The sequence below is a fragment of the Manduca sexta genome, chromosome 14, assembly GCF_014839805.1.
Source record: "Manduca sexta isolate Smith_Timp_Sample1 chromosome 14, JHU_Msex_v1.0, whole genome shotgun sequence".
In the NCBI taxonomy this organism is placed as follows: Eukaryota; Metazoa; Arthropoda; class Insecta; order Lepidoptera; family Sphingidae; genus Manduca; species Manduca sexta.
Window position 1 is genome coordinate 5367438 of NC_051128.1, and position 15965 is coordinate 5383402.

The 15965-nt window shown below is 32.9% G+C and overlaps 3 protein-coding genes across 7 annotated transcripts; 2 read left to right on the top strand and 1 right to left on the bottom strand.

Moving 5' to 3' along the window:
- The first annotated feature begins 338 nt into the window (after positions 1-338).
- LOC115456263 (histidine protein methyltransferase 1 homolog) lies at positions 339-2377 on the top strand. The gene is made up of 4 exons (XM_030185262.2): positions 339-548; positions 627-854; positions 1473-1633; positions 1946-2377. The coding sequence occupies exons 1-4, from the start codon at positions 494-496 to the stop codon at positions 2342-2344; spliced, it is 843 nt and encodes a 280-aa protein (XP_030041122.1). The 5' UTR covers positions 339-493; the 3' UTR covers positions 2345-2377.
- LOC115456271 (pyridoxine-5'-phosphate oxidase) lies at positions 2337-5030 on the bottom strand. 3 transcript variants are annotated; one of them, XM_030185282.2, is made up of 6 exons: positions 4824-5030; positions 4163-4260; positions 3694-3850; positions 3512-3611; positions 2953-3212; positions 2337-2605 (listed from the first exon to the last, which is right to left on the bottom strand). In XM_030185282.2, the coding sequence occupies exons 2-6, from the start codon at positions 4248-4250 to the stop codon at positions 2440-2442; spliced, it is 771 nt and encodes a 256-aa protein (XP_030041142.1). In that variant the 5' UTR covers positions 4251-4260; positions 4824-5030; the 3' UTR covers positions 2337-2439. The 3 variants fall into 3 exon arrangements, with proteins under 3 accessions (XP_030041142.1, XP_030041151.1, XP_030041159.1); XM_030185291.2 differs by lacking the exon at positions 4824-5030 and adding an exon at positions 4569-4711; XM_030185299.2 differs by lacking the exon at positions 4824-5030 and adding an exon at positions 4454-4663.
- A 389-nt stretch (positions 5031-5419) lies between these two features.
- Positions 5420-10519, top strand: LOC115456295 (signal recognition particle receptor subunit beta). 3 transcript variants are annotated; one of them, XR_005112321.1, is made up of 6 exons: positions 5420-5662; positions 5973-6139; positions 6542-6681; positions 9038-9169; positions 9991-10256; positions 10327-10519. XR_005112321.1 is itself a non-coding variant. In XM_030185311.2 (5 exons), the coding sequence occupies exons 1-5, from the start codon at positions 5560-5562 to the stop codon at positions 10199-10201; spliced, it is 753 nt and encodes a 250-aa protein (XP_030041171.1). In that variant the 5' UTR covers positions 5420-5559; the 3' UTR covers positions 10202-10516. The 3 variants fall into 3 exon arrangements, 1 of the variants encoding a protein (XP_030041171.1); XR_003939863.2 differs by having other exon boundaries at positions 9991-10251; positions 10323-10516; XM_030185311.2 differs by having other exon boundaries at positions 9991-10516.
- Positions 10520-15965: the final 5446 nt, after the last annotated feature.

Sequence of the window (15965 nt, forward strand, 5' to 3'; positions counted from 1 at the left end):
ATGTTGATTTTTACGTCCAATCTATCTAAGTAACTTGTTATTGTTATACTAGAACAACATGCCTTCTTCGGGTGAAATAGGGAATGGAGAGAAATTATCGGTACCCATCATATTGTTGAAGATTAAAAGTAGTTTTTTTTTTACTTTTTTTGATATACTTACCTATTTGATTTTTTCTTCATGCTTCTGTATCTTAGGAAAAACTAAATCTCTTTGGGGAAAACGAAATCGTAAGTGGAAACATTAGTCATTTAATACGTAGGCCTAGGCAGTATGGTCGTAAGATTATAGCCTGTCCTCTAAGGACAAAGAAAAAAAACATAGTAATTTGTCAAATTTTGACATTTGACAGATATGATTGCTCAGAATTTTCAAATATTCAAAATTGCAATTCAAAGCCGAAGAATATTTATTTTTTGATATCATTTTATCTATTATAAACTAAATAACTTCCTCTTTTTATATTTATTTTATACAGTACAGAGTTTACACTATGTCATCTTTCCGATTCAATTTTTCGGGTAACGAGGAAAATAACCAAAAACCGGGTAAAGACACTGAGAGGTTACATTTATTATTTTGAAATATTAATACATATAATGAAATGAAAATATATTTCTTTTTAGAGAGTAAGGAGATTGTATGGTTAGAAAGTGAAGAAATTGTACCAAGAAATCAAATAAATGATCTGGATAGTATAGTGGTCCATGCAAAAATATTTACATGTTGTGATGTTGAAATCGGACATGTTGTAATAAGAGAAGCAATAGCCAATATCGAAGAAAGTGGTTTTAAGAATGCAATAGAGCTGGCTGAAAAAGAGCACAGTGATCTCATTGTAGGAAAATATGAAGGTATGGTGATGGGATCAGGCTCCATTTCTCTAATGCATAAAGCTTTCTTTTTTTATTGCATGCTATTGCATTTTATGCTACTGTAATTTAGTGTCAGCGCAGCGCATTTTTAAACATTTTGCAGATACGTTTTGACAGTTTTATTTGTATTCTGTTAGGAGAGAAATTATTGCAAAAAGTTATATAAATAGTTTCATGTTGCCATGTTTTATTGGCAGAGTTGGTTGCTTGTATGGTACAAGTTCCATTTGGATCTCAAGTTTAAATCTCAGGTCAGCTGAAGTGTTATTGTCTGCTCAGTATTGACTCTGAATGTTCCTGAATGAATATTTGTGAATCTCTGAATCTATTTGTGCCCAATATGATACTGTCAACCCTATCATCAAATCTTGGAATAAAACATGCATGGTGTAAATTAGGTATACTAGTCCAGCCTAGTCCATACTGCCTTGAAGATAGAGTTTATGTGTTTACACACACAGTTCACACAAACTTAACTTTTTGGGTTAGTTTTAAAGTACTTGAGCTGTAAACTGGAAATTATGTCCTGGTTCAAGTTATGATGGTCAAATAAAAAAACTATAAGTTTGTGTTTTATTGAACTTTTTTATTTTTCAGGTGGTCTCAAGATATGGGAATGTACACATGATTTAATAAAATATTTAATAGAAAATAAAGTTCCATTAGAGAATTCAAAAATATTGGACTTAGGGTGTGGAGCTGGAATTTTAGGGATTTATGCTTTCATGAATGGAGCAAATGTGACATTCCAAGACTATGTAAGTTGAGTGGGCCACAGTTAATGTTAAACCTTTTCTAGTATCAAAAACTCTGAAAAGACTTTGAAATAGCATTAAAAAAATCTGATGCATAATTTTAACTTCCAAAGATGGGCAACTGGATTATTTATATAAATTATCTAGAAATCCTACTACATGGATATAATTTGCCTTATAACTATATAAAATCGATAGGTACTCAAATAGTATGAATATGGAATGCTACTTACTATATGAAAACATTTTCCCAAATATACTAAGATTAAGCCTTTGAATATTTATTCTAAGTCAAAACTGCTTCTTCATTTGCAGAATAAAGAGGTTGTAGAATATGTGACAATACCAAATCTTCTGCTGAATATTGAAGAAGAAGATAGAGAGAGTGAAATAAAGCGGTGTAAATTCTACTCTGGTGATTGGGCATCATTTAACAAAATACTCCCAGATGGCACTATTTATGATGTAATACTTACATCAGAGACTATTTACAATGATAGTAATTATGAGAAACTTACAAAACTTTTTATTGATAGATTGAGCGAACAAGGCACTATATTTGTGGCGGCAAAAACATGTTATTTTGGTGTTGGAGGTGGCATGAGACAATTTGAACAATACATACAGAAGAATGAATGTTTGCAGAGTGAAATAATCTGGAGAAATATCAATGGGATACAGAGAGAGATTATGAAAATAACAAGAAAACTGTGATATAGCTTTAATAAACAAGGTTGAGTTTAATAATTGTGATTTATATTCTTAAAACATAATGGAAGACAGTTTACATAACCAATTGTGTTAAAACACTAAGGTGATAGTCTCTCAAAGACCCACCCATCTTCACCTTCATGCAAAAGTTTTCCATCTGCAACTTCCCCATTTTTAGGCTTCCGGAATTTGATTCTATCGTGAAGTCGGTCCCGCTGGCCCTGCCAGAATTCTACAGCTACAGGCCGAATTATGTATCCACCCCTGAAATATCAGAAAGTACATATTAGAATTTTAAAAACCAAAATATTAGGTCATTTATAATCCCTTATAAAATTAAAAAATCGTAATTTACAAGATCACATAGAAGTGGAGTTTTCTATGTATTTTATCTCGTATACTTTAATTGATAAACATTAGGCCGCTTGTTAGTTGCTAGTTAAATCAACAATATTGATTAGAAATCTTTATTATTTAATTAAATGCTGTTTGATGTAACTAATTGTTTTCTATTATGGCTTTATGGCCGTGACTGCAATCCATAAAATCCATTGTTAAGGTTTCATTTCAGATGCTTATCAAACTAAATAAGTTAACCAAAAATAGCTCACCAGAAGCTAGGTTTAGGTACATTTTTGCCAGGTATCATGTATGTCGCCTCCAAGACTGATTCACGCTCACACAGTACATCTCTGGACTCTATCGGAGTACTTTGAAAACTGGTACATGCAGCAATCTGACTGGGCACTGGTCTTGAGTGGAAATATATTGTTGATTCTTCTTCAGACAACTTTTCAACTTGACCTTCAATCCTGACTGATCTATTTAAGACTTCCCAGTAGAATGTAGCGGCCACATTTGGATTGGCTTCCTATTTGGAAACATTGCATATATTGTGGTATATTATTTCAGATTTCAAGTAGTTAAAAAAATAAAATAACCCTATTGTAATAGTGCAGTATGTGTGAATTATGTTTCATATAATACTGGGTATGAGATTTTTAAACTAGATCTAAGAAACCAGGTCAGGCTATCATAGGAAGGTAAAATATTATTTATAAATAAATATCCTATAAAAATGTCTGCTCTGCAATAATGGCTGCAGTGTTAAGAAAAAAAAGCAGTGTGTTTTGTCAATACTAAATGTATAAGATCAAAAATATTATTTACCATATCCTTTGCTTTTCTGCTCCCATAATTAGTAAAGAACTTAAATCCATCCTTGCCATATCCTTTACACAAAACAAATCTTGCTGATGGGTGTCCATCTCTGTAAAATTAAAAAAAAACCTGCATATTCATTTTGTGTTTTAGAAGTTTTGTAGGTAGATAGATAATGTTAGCCAACTTACGGAGAAACAGTGGCAAGACACATGGCATTTGGTTCTAAGATTTCTTTCCTTGAACAAGCTTCTTCAAACCAAGACTTAAACTGACCAAAGGGTTCCTTCGAAACTAAATGTTTTTCCAGAAATGTTTCATTTTTGTCTTTGTATTTAATTCTCATGCCTGAAAATAATTTTAAATAAACATAAGTACATAATATAACATGCACTGTATTAACGTTATTACCTAAAAATTATAATTATTGTTAGGTGGGTATTATGTGTTACATATTATGTAAATAATAATTTCTAACAAAAACAAGTCACTCAAAACTAAATAATCAATGTTTTAGTGTTTTGTTCTTTATTTGAAATTTTATGACTAATGAAAAAAAAAACACCATCGTCATTGAAATAAGAGTTAAAATGTGGGAAATTAATTGATTGGACAAAAGTCTCGAATAATCTCTACTACTATAGATATAAATCTACTTACCTCCAATGTCGATACTCATTTTCCGAAGATTATTGTGGCAAAAATTTTTTAAGGGAAATAGTAAAACACCAGCACACTTCGTCCCCATCCACTATAATCTGGCGACAATCAATTATATCATCATGCTACCCTCAGAATAGGCAAGTCTTTTTAAAATTCATAAAATGAACCAGTTTTATCTTCATGCCATTGCGTTTTGATTAACAAATATTATTTGAGTAAGCACTTAAATACTTAACGCTATCGCGTAAATAAAATTGAAGTGGTCATGCAGCATTATTAATCATTTACCTAATTAATACGTCGGAGTTACTGTAATTAATATTAAAACGGAATAAAAATAGTAGCATTCAGTACATATTCAGAATATAAAAAAAAAGTAATATAACTGTAATAAGGTACATACACAACAGATATACATGTGTCGTGAACAAAGGTCGCGAATAGTCAATAGATACTATAAATATAATACATTCTCTTAGATATTTACAAGAAGTTATGTGATAACACGTCTACAATAGCGACGTTTGATGATAAGAGATACTATAGCATTAGAACAATAAATATAATAATAGATAATGTTATCATATTATCTTATCAAATAATATGCTTAGATCGGTACATTAATAATTATTAATCAATATTTCATTTATCTTATTACCTAGTCCTCACCACAAAACACTATTACTCTCACTATTAATTAATTATTTACAAATCAAGCAAGAACATGGGAATATTCTCGAAGATTTTTATCATACATACAATTTTACTGTCTTATTTGATATTACTAAAACATAAAATCATTTTCGTAACTTTTTCACGAGCGAACGCTACGAGCGAAATCCTGAATAAAAATATGAAACATATATATTATAATTCTTTTTGATATGAAACATTCTATTATGAAGCGACTTCAAAAAAAGGAGGTATTTTTTTTAAAAAAACTGATAACTCCAAAAGAAATAAATTACATTTTATTCGTCGTATATTTTTTTCTGTTTGTTCAGCAATTTTTTTCCGTGGACCGTATATAGCCCAATTTAGCATTTTTTTGCCTTGGATAGGGTATGGCTTCGAAACAGTCTTATTTTCCTATAAACGTTGTACTTGTTCTCGTTCACCGCTCAACGTATGGCGACGGAGAAATTTTAAGTCTCACAAGGAAAAAGTTGGTCGCATGCTTCATTATGATCTCATCATTTTGTATTTTTAAAATATCATCGATGGATGAATATTCTTGTACCCATAATACAATCGTCAACGTGTATGCCACTTCACTGACATGAGACATCATCTGATTTTTTGTCACTCTGTCACTTAATTGATTTGTCACATTTCAGAAGTGAATAAAATAAACTAGATAATTTCATTGTGTTAAAATTATATTAAGCTTCATAATGGAATCCGAAGTAGTAAAAGAGAAAATCCACACAGAGCCTATGCTCAACGATCCTCGCTATATTACCTTATTGAGTTTGATAGTTCTCATTTTTACACTCGGTGCGTGTTATTTATATATTTACTTGGTTTATTCCTTAGTATTACTAGAAATTCTGAAATACTGACTTAAAAATTATAAGCATTGCAGTAAAATTGCACTTCATGTAATACAATACCGAATATTTTTTTACATCTGTTACTATTCATTACAGTTATTTGTGTATATAAAACGTGATTTACTTAGCCTTATTGTATAAGCCTTATGTATATATTACGATATTTTTATGTGTTATTTCTCGACTGAAATATCTCTTCACGTGCTGTAGGAGACATTTGAATTAAACTTTATTGTCAAATAAATATTTTTCAGTTTTCTGGTGGTGTTTCTCCCGGCGTCGCACTCTCCGCAAGTCCGTGCTGTTGATGGGCCTGTCCGACTCGGGCAAGACCCTGCTCTTTGTGAGGCTGGTCTATTCACAGTTTAGACAAACATTCACTTCTATGAAAGAAAATGTTGAGGAATACATAACTTCAAGTGTAAGTTTTATTAATGGTTTATAAAAATATTGTAGTTTGCCAGCTTTCTACGTCAAGTATAATATGTAATATACTGTAGTATAGTAATAAACAAATTGCATAGTATACTGATAATGTGAAAAGTATGCATTTCAGTTACTATTCAGGAGCGTAGTAATAGATAATTTGACTACTGTTTTTGCTTTCCTATATGTTCACTAATAAATAGCAATTAGATATAGTGAAATAAGCTAAAGTAAATCAAATCAATCAATATCTACTTATTATATTGTTAATTGAAAAGTATAATAAGTAAAGTATAAAGTGTCAACACGTACACAATTTTGATTCAATCTTTGGTAATGGTATTTTTTTTAAGCATTGAAGAATTAATATTGTATTGTTTTTTTTGTTTGTTTACAGAAATCATTAAGACTTGTAGACTTACCTGGACAAGAGAGGTTGAGGAACAAATTCTTTGACCAATACAAAAGTAGTGCTAAAGCTATTGTGTATGTCATTGACTCTGTTACCATTCAAAAGGAAATAAGAGATGTCGCTGAGTATGTATGAAACATAAGTTTATATTATTAATTACTTTTATACCTTGACTGCCTCGCTGGTCTAGTTGTATTATGGTAGGACTGCAGTGCTGTGGTCATGGGTTTGTTCCTGGGTCGGACAATGCAATATTTAGTTTTTCTAATTAGTATCACCCTGGAGTCTGAAATTTGTGCCCGATATGATGACAGGCTTACCCCTTATTACATCATGAGATGGAATACATGTGAAAAAAGGGGGTGGAAAGAAGGGGCACCAGATGCACCTCTGCCTACCCCTTTGGGGATAGAAAATAGGATAGAAAGTCTGAGTGTGTATTTATATATTATATTTAGTCATTCATAGTTCACCAATGTAAGCTACTTTTATACTAATATTATAGATATGAAAGTCAGTGAAAAGGTTTTGATGTTTGTTAGAAGTATATTATTATGTAGATAGATATAGCTGAATGGATTTGGATGAAATTTGACATATCGTCGTTGTATGTGGAGAATTAAATAACTCGGATTTTGGCCATTTTGGACTTTCAACACTTTTGTGTTGCCCAAAACATGGCGCATATTTTGGCCTAACAAGCATTTCATAATCTTATCCCGTTTCGAAATTATAGCTTTTTTATGTTAAAAGTGGAGAAATAAATATATTCAAATAACATATATTTTGTTGTAGAAAAAGTAAACAATAAAATCAATAAACTGCGACTTATAATCTGTTCAATAGTAAAGAAATTAAATAAAATGAGTTGTTTAATTCTTCCTTGAGTCTATTGTTAGTAAACAAAATTAATCAAGTGTGTAGAAGAACTAAACAACTTGATTTGTTTAATTTAGACATTGAAAATCCTAATGGTATTCACTTTAATAAACTATAATTGTAATTATTTAACCTTATAATTACTTTACCATATGGTTTCTAGTGTGGCAAAACTAAATAACTATACGAGTTATTTAGTTTATTTCAACAAACTTACAAAACATTATTGTGGCAGAATTAAATAAGAAGTTTTTATTTTTTTATATTTTTATTCTTTAGGTCAGAGTTTTTTTTGTTCATGCATAATATAATCTATACTCTATACTATTATATAAAGCTGAAGAGTTTGTTTGTTTGAACGTGCTAATCACAGGAACTACCAGTCCAAACTGAAAAATTCTTTTTGCGTTGGATAGCCCTTTGTTCGTGGAGTGCTATAGGCTATATATCATCACACTATACCCAATAGTAGCGGAGCAGTAATGGCTAATCTCAGGAACTACCGGTCCAAACTGAAAAATTCTTTTTGCGTTGGATAGCCCTTTGTTCGTGGAGTGCTATAGGCTATATATCACCACGCTATACCCAATAAGAGCAGAGCAGTAATGGCTAATCTCAGGAACTACCGGTCCAAACTGAAAAATTCTTTTTTCGTTGGATAGCCCTTTGTTCGTGGATTGCTATAGGCTATATATCATCACGCTATACCTAATAGGAGCGGAGCAGTAATGGCTAATCTCAGGAACTACCGATTCGAAGTGAAAAAAACTTTTTGTGTTGAATAGCCCTTTGTTTGTAGAATGTTCTAAGTTATATATCATCACGCTATGACCAATAGGAGCGGAGCAGTAATGGCTAAACTCAGGAACTACCAGTTTGAACTGAAAAATTCGTTTTGTGTTGGATAGCCCTTTATTTGTGGAGTGCTATAGGCTGTATATCATCACGCTATGACCAATAGGAGCGGAGCAGTAATGAAACATGTTGCAAAAACGGGGACAATTTATTAGTTTTGAGAGCTTCCGTTGCGTGCGCTGCGTAAACGGTTAAAGCTATGCAACAATAATGTATGACGGGATTGTTGCTCTTAAAAAGTTCTAAAAAATATATTATAAAACAAAGTCCTCCACTGCATCTGTCTGCCTGAACGTGTTAAACTCAAAAACTACCCAACGTATTACGATGAAATTTGGTATGGAGACAGTTTGAGACCCTGGGAAGAACATAGGTTCCGGGGAAACTACTACTTTTATAACGGAAAACTAGCCTGAAAAACTTTATAACGCGGGCGGAGCCGCGGGCAAAAGCTAGTAGATAATAAGACCCAAGATATATAAAAATACCAACATTAAAATTATTTATAGTTTTTTAGTAATGCTTAAAAATAACGAAAAAAAAAACAGTTAATCGCGTTTATCTCGAAACTAGAAATTTTGAGTTATTTAGTTCTCCACCTACAGCGACGATATAGACCATGTCCTCGATTAAATATAGGCTATTTTATTTCCAGACAATTTGCTCATGTGGGAAATATTTGAATTCAGTCTAAGAAATAGATTTGCAGTTACAAATATTTCTACAATATTGTTGTTTATGTTACAGATATTTGTACACTATTTTGTCTGACCCTGTTACCCAGAGCAATACACCACCAGTATTAATATTGTGTAACAAGCAAGATCAGCCGATGGCTAAGGGGAGTCAAGTTATCAAGAGCTTGTTGGAAAAAGAAATGTAAGTGTGGTGTTTGATACATAGTTTAGGCACAAAAAAAATGAAGACCAATTTATTTTATGACATTTTACAATGTTAGAAATAAATGTGGCTCATACAAGTTATTTCAACAAATGCAATTTGCAAAAATACCTCACGACAAAGACAGACACAGATTTCTCAGTCAGGTTCTTTCTTAAATTTTTATGCAATTTTACAAAGAAAAAAATATTATGCATCATAAAGTGGGACTGAGGCCTGTGCTTGATTTGAGGAGAATCGAAGCGAATAGAATAGAATTCCATTTATTCTAAACGCGCGGTGGTGCGGCGCGTTCCTAGTGCTTGCAATTTCATGGTAAAAGAAAGGCACCTGGTCGACGCTGCGAATTATAGTACCGTCTTCGTCGAGTTATTCAACACGGCAATGTTTTTAAAGACTCATAGAATATTGGTAGCTTGCTGTACTTATATAATATCGGCCCTGTATTGTATACCGTCCCACTGTTGGGGCACGGGCCTCCTCTACTACTGAGAGGAATTAGGCCTTTGTCCACCACGCTGGTCAAGTGCGGATTGGTAGACTTTACACACCCTCGAAATTCCTATAGAGAACACCTCAGGCATGTAGGTTTCCTCACGATGTTTTCCTTCACCATTGAAGCAAGTGATAATTCACAAAGAAAACACACATCATTTTAGAAAAGTCAGAGGTGTGTGCCATTTGGATTTGAATCTGCGGACATTCGTCTTGGCAGTTCGTTCCACAATCAACAAGGCTATCGCCGCTTTTATTGTGGTGCTGTACTTACCACCAAAATAAAAACACTTTATATTTTTCAGAAATCTAGTGCGTGTGACCAAGTCAAACCAACTCCAATCGGTGGATCCATCGCAGAGCAACAATGCGACATACCTCGGCAAAATCGGCAAGGATTTCGAATTCTCCCACATCAACATCCGCGTGGACATTGCCGAATGTTCGGCGAACACCGGCGACGACGAAAACCCCGTCGACATCAAAACTGTCCAAGACTGGATTTCCAAACTTTAAATTAGGATTAAAATAAATTTTGGCATTTAATAAGGTTTCCTAAGCCAAAAAAAAAATGTGAGTGTTTTGCTCGCTCAATATCTCATATTAATTTTGTTTGTAAAGTTTGCAAATATACAGTAAAATAAACGTTTGCTTAAACAAGTCTCGAATTTTACTCCTGCAAACATTTTATCAAATTACTTTGAATATTTTTGTATATTTGTATTACATATCGAAAACATTTTTTTGGTATATGATTCTCAAATTGTAATACTTATGCATTTAGTATTTTGTAAGTCAATATTTTCTCGAGAAATAAATGACTGATTTTTATAACACAATGTTTAATTGCCATATAATATATCTTCTATTTATTTTCTATATAACAACAAATATACCCCGAAATAAGACATAAGCCTGTTTTATTCCTATATACCTTAAAATTAGATGGGGTTTCCACTTGTGACTCATAATCGCAAGACTTATTAACTCAGGCACGCACAGTCCGAGTGCGGAATATTGTTACGAATCGAAAAACGAAGCCAAATGGAACACAGAAAAATAGTTAATATTTCACAAGAATGTCGACACAAATGCTTAGCATTCTTCGCATTTTTTATATTTTACTTTGCAGCGATATTTTTTTTAAATCCGACTAATCGGTACCAGTATGTGTAGGGGGGTGCGGGCAAAATAAATTTTACGCTGGCTACAAAGTGTGCAAGTCATAAATTGGGATAAATAGGTGTTTCATATAATTCCTGGGCCAGATCTCGTAATTAGTAGTACAGTTTGTACAAGTTTGTATAGATTTTTTTTCAATGCATGTACTATGTTGCTATATAAACTGATACTCTATACAAAAATGTATTCGCTTTTAAATTCAATAACAATGAAGTGTCGAAAGCTAGAAAAGTGGTGAGAAGTTAGGAATATTTTGAACGCCTAATGCTGTGTTTAGCAAAATAGTTTAGCATGCATATAGCTAATTTATACGTTTCAAAAACATTTCTTTACTATAATTTAAGTTTTGTGCATTAAACTGCCGATTGTCATTAAATACATGTATTATTATACAAATACATCATGATATTCACAAAGAAACGTGAAAAAAAGGTCTACAAAAAGCATATTATGAGCAAGATATTATAATGTCGAAGGCCGATGAGTGACGCCTGCAGACAGCCGAGTGCAGACCAATACAACGGTATAATCGAATCTGCAACATAACCGTAATATGCCTAAAGGCAAAAAGAGGCGGATGCAGTAATCTGTGTGAGTACGTTCGAGATAACAAAAAAAAAACAGGAATATTCCATTTAAAAATAATTATTTAATTCATATTATGCTTTACAAAGATGTAAAGCCACAGTTTCAAAACTTTATATGTTGAAGAATATTTAATAACCGCTACCTATATTATATATACCTAGAAAAGAAAACCGTACAAGTGCGAGCTGGACTCGCGCACCGAGGTTTCTGTACGAACCTGTTGGTCTGATATCTTAGTATATAAGTTCAAATTTGACTAACTCAACTTTGCCGAACGACGGACTTGTTTTATATTAATTGTAACTTGATAACTCTACGCATTACTGAGAGAAAGTATCTGGACAGACGAATGAACTGTAAAGTGATTCTATAAGAGTTGTTATTGAGGTACGAATCCCTAAATATAATGACTAGCTAATTATCTCATGCTTGAAAATCCGTTTTACTTTTTCCCTTGGCTACCATATAAAAATATTGTCTCTACATTTGGCGAAAACTTAATATTATTAAATTCATAAATCATAACGGTATAGCGATATATCGATCCAGGTGCAACGTGCTTATCCCTTTACTGATACGCCGTGATAGTACAATATAATAGCGTAGAAAAATAATGCTGTGTCGAAGAAATGTTAATGATGACACCATGACTTGACAGTAAATCGCCATCAATGCTGATATTGATTACAGTAATTGTTACTTGTGCATATTCATAGCTGTTAAATAGGGTTATTGATAAAGTTACCAGCGCTAGAAGCTTTGTTCCTTTTGACCTATCAATTGAAGGGTTAAGTACAATAGATTTATGCATGTAACTTGCTGATCATTAGAATTTTCTATGGATAGAGCGATAGTAAAATGTTACTCAATTATAACTTTATGCATATTCATGATTTATTGTAAATTAGCTACTTGTATGTGTGCAATATAAAATTACTTATAGTTAATATGTGATATTATTACCAATAACGTTTCATTTACGATCTGTGATAAATTAATAAAAAAAAATAAAAAAATAATCTACATTTTATTAATCTTGTCCGATGGAATTCTTACCACTCTAATAGGTGTAATTCAAAAAAATATATTCGGGTAGTTTGTCAGTTATTGCTATGAATTTAGTTCAATAGGAAATAAAATAATCAGATCTAATATGACTACTTAGATATACATACTAATTCGAACTTAAATAACAGTTCGTTGTAAATGTACAAGTGGCTTCCATGTTAATTTTAGCAACATTCTTATGAATTCATATCATTGAAAAATTTTAAGTAATTAAAATAAAGCTTATCAATTTGCTCTTGCTTGGTAGGAATTACGCGATTATAATATATATAAGTATAAGTATTTAATATACATTAATGTTAAGGACTTTAGTAGGAGACTTTTCATTTATGTTATAAAATCTTTCCCGTTTTTCGTTCGGGAAAGATTTTACAACATAAATAAAAAGTGTGTTGTGTGTATACAAACTCCATGGTGACGCACTTACGTGTACGTTGGTGTCCCAATAATTTAATGTTTAGGTATTTAACCATAATTTTCTAGTATTATTTTTTTATTATTAAGGTTACTAAATTCACACTTTTAATGGCCGTAGTTAATTATTATTTGTCCATTTCCTGCCAGCAATTTGTCCCCACAAATGGAGGTGATATAAAATAAAGTTTAAAGCTGTTATTATTATAATTCCCCGTGCTTATTCACTTTCCAAAAATAAAGTGTCGGTGCCATTAAATAAATTATGATTGCGTTCATCAGTCGGGGAATGAAGACGTCAATAAAAGTTGCCATGTTTTCAGATCAATAATGTGCGGTAATTTAAGTGTTGAAGTCATAAAATTCCGCATAAAATGCTGTTAACTGTGAATGACCAAAATGACTGTTATTTGGCTACGTACTCCCTACCGCACTTTATGACTGTTTCGATTTCATATAGAAATAAAATTAATTTTCCAGTCTTAGCAGTTTTACAGAACTTAAAATTATGTATTACTCATTATTCAATGTAATGGGATAATTTAAAACTAAGAAATGAAGTTCGCGCTCCGGCTTTTGTGGCATAATTGAGTTTTACAGTCAGCAATGGACGAGAAGGTCTACTATGGAAATAATATAGAGTTTTAAAAGTGTACAAAAAAGTGTTTTTACTTCGGTAGACAGTATTTTTATATCTCTTTTATAAGCGAACAAAATTAGGCATTAGGTCTTATAAGCGAATTTAATCGATCTGATTATATTATATGTCATTCTTACCTATTCAAGTGCCTTTAAGTTTTTCGCTTACGATTTCCTTTTACCTCCATTCATAACACTTGCATTTTTTTATATTATCAACAATGAAGGAAGGGTCGTGTGACTTTAGGTTGCGCTTATTTCTAACGCTACTTACCTTTGATAACCACAAAATGGCTACCTGCTTAATGGTTAGATGTCATAATTGAAACTGAATTGTAAATGTTCCCACGGTAAAAGGCTTACTTTACCCTCCCACGGCCGAAGCCAGCCGTATGATCCTGTTGTTCGCATCATTCACTCAGTACAAAGGACAACCTGTACCGCTTTCAAGACTCCCACAGAAACCATGTCACGAATACGCTTTGCGAGCGAATTTGTTTTATTTCATTTTTCTGCATTTTGGATTGGTATTTGCTTATTTAATTTAATTAAAATTGACTATAAAATGTTGTTTAGCCGTGTATAGATGTTATAATCGTTTAGTTAGTAAATTATGCAAGAATTGACGAAAAAGAAATACATCAATATCATTGTTTTATATAAATGAAAATAAAATGTGATCATTCCGAAGCTATATGAAGTCCAACGCAAAAAGAATCAAATCGGACCACGGGGTAAAAAATTATTGCTGGAGAAACATGAAAAAAAAAAATACGATGAACAGCGTAACCTTCTTTGAATGACTCCAAAGGAGCTTAAAAAAGATATGGGTTAACGATACTTGTAGAGAATTGCTCTTTGTAGATATTATGTGTGATCATTAACTGGTATTAATTAATTATTAATTAGTATTAATTAATCATTAATCAGTAAGTTTTTATATATCTCATGATTTGGTTCAAGATCTTGTATATCTTTTCTTTTTCTAAGTCAAGCCGTTAATCTTGCTCTTTTTCATAACATCAATTAAATCACAAATAGAAAGTGTTGTTACAATGTAGGTACAGTATATTAATATAATAACAAATGAAAGAGCATTCTCTATTATAAAATATGTAAAGCAACTACTGTTTGTCGTTTTCTTTTGACATTTATATTTGTAACTAGTCGTAGCAGCGACTCCGTCCGCGTCTATTTTTATTAGCATTATTTACTCCACTACTTCCAAATACTTATGTTCTTGGTTTTTTATAAATTAAACGTAAACTGAACTGTCACCTATCTTATACTACAACCTACATTTAAATACTTTCAAACGTTATACGTGATACACGAAGAAATTACCAAACTCCATTGTTTTATGATATAAAATAAATAATATAATATGTTTTTTTTTTTTGGGGGAACTGCCGTGCTTATCACCGGGGGTACCCCGCTAATGGTGTACGGGCGATCCCCCGGCTTAGCAACCACGGCAGCCCCTTGATGAGTTGGTGGGCCCTACCGCTATCACTGGAGGTTCGGTAGCCTCCAGCTAGGCGGTCTTAGGGCTCGAGAGGAAGAAGGGAGGGGATAGAGGGAAGGAAGAGAAGGGGAGGGAAGAGGAGTTTTTAGGATGGTTGGAAGGAAGGGAAGGGAAATGTTCACGAACCCTTAGACAGACCTCAATGTGAACTTAGCAACCAAGAGGCATACGCACGAGCTTTGCGCCTAGGGTCGCGGCAAATGTGCCCCCGTGCATGGGCGTGCATTTGGTGTGGAGACCAAGCGCACAAGAATTGCCTCGGGCGGGAATATAATAATATTAGCTCTGTATATACTGTCCCACTGTTGGGTACGGGCCTCCTCTACTTCTGAGAGCGATTAGGCCTTAGTCCACCACGCTGGCCTAGTGCGGATTGGTAGACTTCACACACCTTCGAAATTCAAAGGAATAGAGAACTTCTCAGGTTTGCAGGTTTTCTCACGATATTTTCCTTCACTGTTAAAACATGCGATAAATCACATAGAATATACTAATACCTACACACATAATATTTAGAAAAGTCAGAGGTGTGTGCCCTTGGGTTTCGAACCTGCGGACATTCGTCTCGGCAGTTCGTTCCACAACCAACTAGGCAGCCGCTTTATGATATGCGTAGATTATTTTTCACGTGTTACTACTGTATAATTTTAATGGTATGTTCCATTTATCGGTGTATCTTTAAATTGCGGTTAACTATATTCGATGTCCATTCGAGATTGCGAATGGTCATGATTTCAGCCATGTATTTATGCATCGCAATATCAATTTTTCATCGGATTCTATTGCTACCGGCTGAGTTTATAGGACAGATAAGTGCTAAGTATTTAATGGCGAACATATTAAGTGCATATTAGTGATGCAGAA

Bases quoted from the DNA above. Each gene is read 5' to 3' on its own strand.
- LOC115456263 (XM_030185262.2), top strand. From the start codon at position 494: ATGTCATCTTTCCGATTCAATTTTTCGGGTAACGAGGAAAATAACCAA. The intron at 855-1,472 runs GTATGGTGATGG...TTTATTTTTCAG, and splicing joins CATTGTAGGAAAATATGAAG to GTGGTCTCAAGATATGGGAA. The intron at 1,634-1,945 runs GTAAGTTGAGTG...CTTCATTTGCAG, and splicing joins ATGTGACATTCCAAGACTAT to AATAAAGAGGTTGTAGAATA.
- LOC115456271 (XM_030185282.2), bottom strand. From the start codon at position 4,250: ATGGGGACGAAGTGTGCTGGTGTTTTACTATTTCCCTTAAAAAATTTT. The intron at 3,213-3,511 runs GTAAATAATATT...GTTTCCAAATAG, and splicing joins GCAGAAAAGCAAAGGATATG to GAAGCCAATCCAAATGTGGC. The intron at 2,606-2,952 runs GTGAGCTATTTT...CTGATATTTCAG, and splicing joins GTACCTAAACCTAGCTTCTG to GGGTGGATACATAATTCGGC.
- LOC115456295 (XM_030185311.2), top strand. From the start codon at position 5,560: ATGGAATCCGAAGTAGTAAAAGAGAAAATCCACACAGAGCCTATGCTC. The intron at 5,663-5,972 runs GTGCGTGTTATT...AATATTTTTCAG, and splicing joins AGTTCTCATTTTTACACTCG to TTTTCTGGTGGTGTTTCTCC. The intron at 6,140-6,541 runs GTAAGTTTTATT...GTTTGTTTACAG, and splicing joins AGGAATACATAACTTCAAGT to AAATCATTAAGACTTGTAGA.